Genomic DNA, 1,471 nt, shown 5'->3' on the forward strand with positions numbered 1-1,471 from the left:
CAGTCTCTACCAGAGTTCAGGGCCAGAGGTGAGGGAGGAATGTAGACCAACCCATGAGACCTCTCTCTTCACCACAACGGACCGGAACAGTGTCCACAGTACTGCAGACAGTCTGTCAGTGTCATGCTCCATCCTTCTCTCACTCGTGAATAAAACCAAATGCAAATGAATTCTATGAACCAGTTAAAGACCTGCTGGTTCCCAACCCAACACTGGTCCTGGTCCTGCAGGACCACCATCCTGGGTTTAGTGCTCTGCTCCAACACACCTGATCCAGTGACTTAATTACGTCCTCAGGTTCTGCAGAAGCCTGCAGGCTCATTTGAATCAGGTGTGCAGAGCAATGACTATGCAGTTTCTCCAGGACCAGAACCAGAACTGATCCAGTCCAACTGTGGACTGAGAACAGTTTTTACTGAGGCAGCTGCTCCTTGTGCACTGATCCGGTAAACGCTTTCAGTTTGATGATTTTCTGACACCGCTGGTAACTGGACCCTCAGAACATCTTGGACCTTCGTGGAGGTCACTGCAGAGAAGTCTTCATGTTCTGTCTGACTGAGCCGGGCCGGTTCTGTTCGTCCTGCAGCAGCTGCATCGCCTGCATTATGGCACAGTTACGCAACAGGAAGGTTAGTGGAGCAACATCAGCACCAACATCTGGACCGCCAGCTGCTGCTTTCTCTGGATTTATGTAACTGTTTTCAGAACCGGCTCAGGAGCATTCAGTCTGAGGGCCAGACCAGAACCGGATTCGGCTTCAGAACCGTCAGAGCTACAGATCCTCCCGGGTCGTGACTCTGATCCGCAGATCTTTGTTCTGATGAAGAGGAGACAGAAACCTCCTCTTCCTCCTCCGTCATCCCTCAGTCTGCCGCAGCGGAATCCCGTGACGTCACGGCCCGGCTTTCGTTGCCCTGGTTACTTGTGACGCAGAAATAGGCGGGGCATGCGGTACCACGTGCCCAGTATAAAAGACCGGTCCTGATCCGGTTCGGCTGCAGTCAGATCACAGCATCAGAGGAGCAGGACTTGAGTTTTGCTTGCGGTAATTTTGCGTGTTTTCTGCGTGTTCACGCTGGACTCTCGGTGCGGGATCAGAACCATGGCGGTGACGGAGGCGGGCTGTGACCTGACCTACTGCAGGATGCGGGGGGTCGTTGCGGTTCTGACCGGTGAGCCCCCTTTGATCTAACAAAAACTTTAATTGACTATGACGTCACCAGGACGGATTGTTGTGATATAAACAGGAACATTTTGTTCCGGCTGCTTCTTAGAAATAGAGTTCAGATTTAAACATCCGAGCTGTGCGCATGCGCACTGCGCTCCGCCGTGACGCTGAGTGGAAAAATCCGCCTGCATGAATGAATGAATGAATGAATGAATGAATGAATGAATGAAACACTGAACCACAGTCTGGGGTCATTTAGTCCAGAACCAGAACTCGGTGTCAGAGCCACAGTCTAGTCCAGAA

At 51.7% G+C, this 1,471-nt stretch overlaps 1 protein-coding gene across 1 annotated transcript in view; it reads left to right on the top strand.

Annotated features, from left to right (window-relative positions):
* Positions 1-999: 999 nt before the first annotated feature.
* The window catches only part of si:ch211-195b13.1 (STKc_SGK domain-containing protein), a 5,966-nt gene continuing 5,494 nt past the window's right edge, over positions 1,000-1,471 (top strand). Inside the window, exon 1 of the mRNA XM_037693189.1 lies at positions 1,000-1,172. Within this exon, the coding sequence (XP_037549117.1) occupies positions 1,103-1,172 (70 nt within the window). The 5' untranslated portion in view covers positions 1,000-1,102. The remainder of the gene's footprint in view (positions 1,173-1,471) is intronic.

Source organism: Nematolebias whitei, chromosome 19, assembly GCF_014905685.2.
Source record: "Nematolebias whitei isolate Nwh7 chromosome 19, NemWhi1, whole genome shotgun sequence".
NCBI lineage: Eukaryota > Metazoa > Chordata > Actinopteri > Cyprinodontiformes > Rivulidae > Nematolebias > Nematolebias whitei.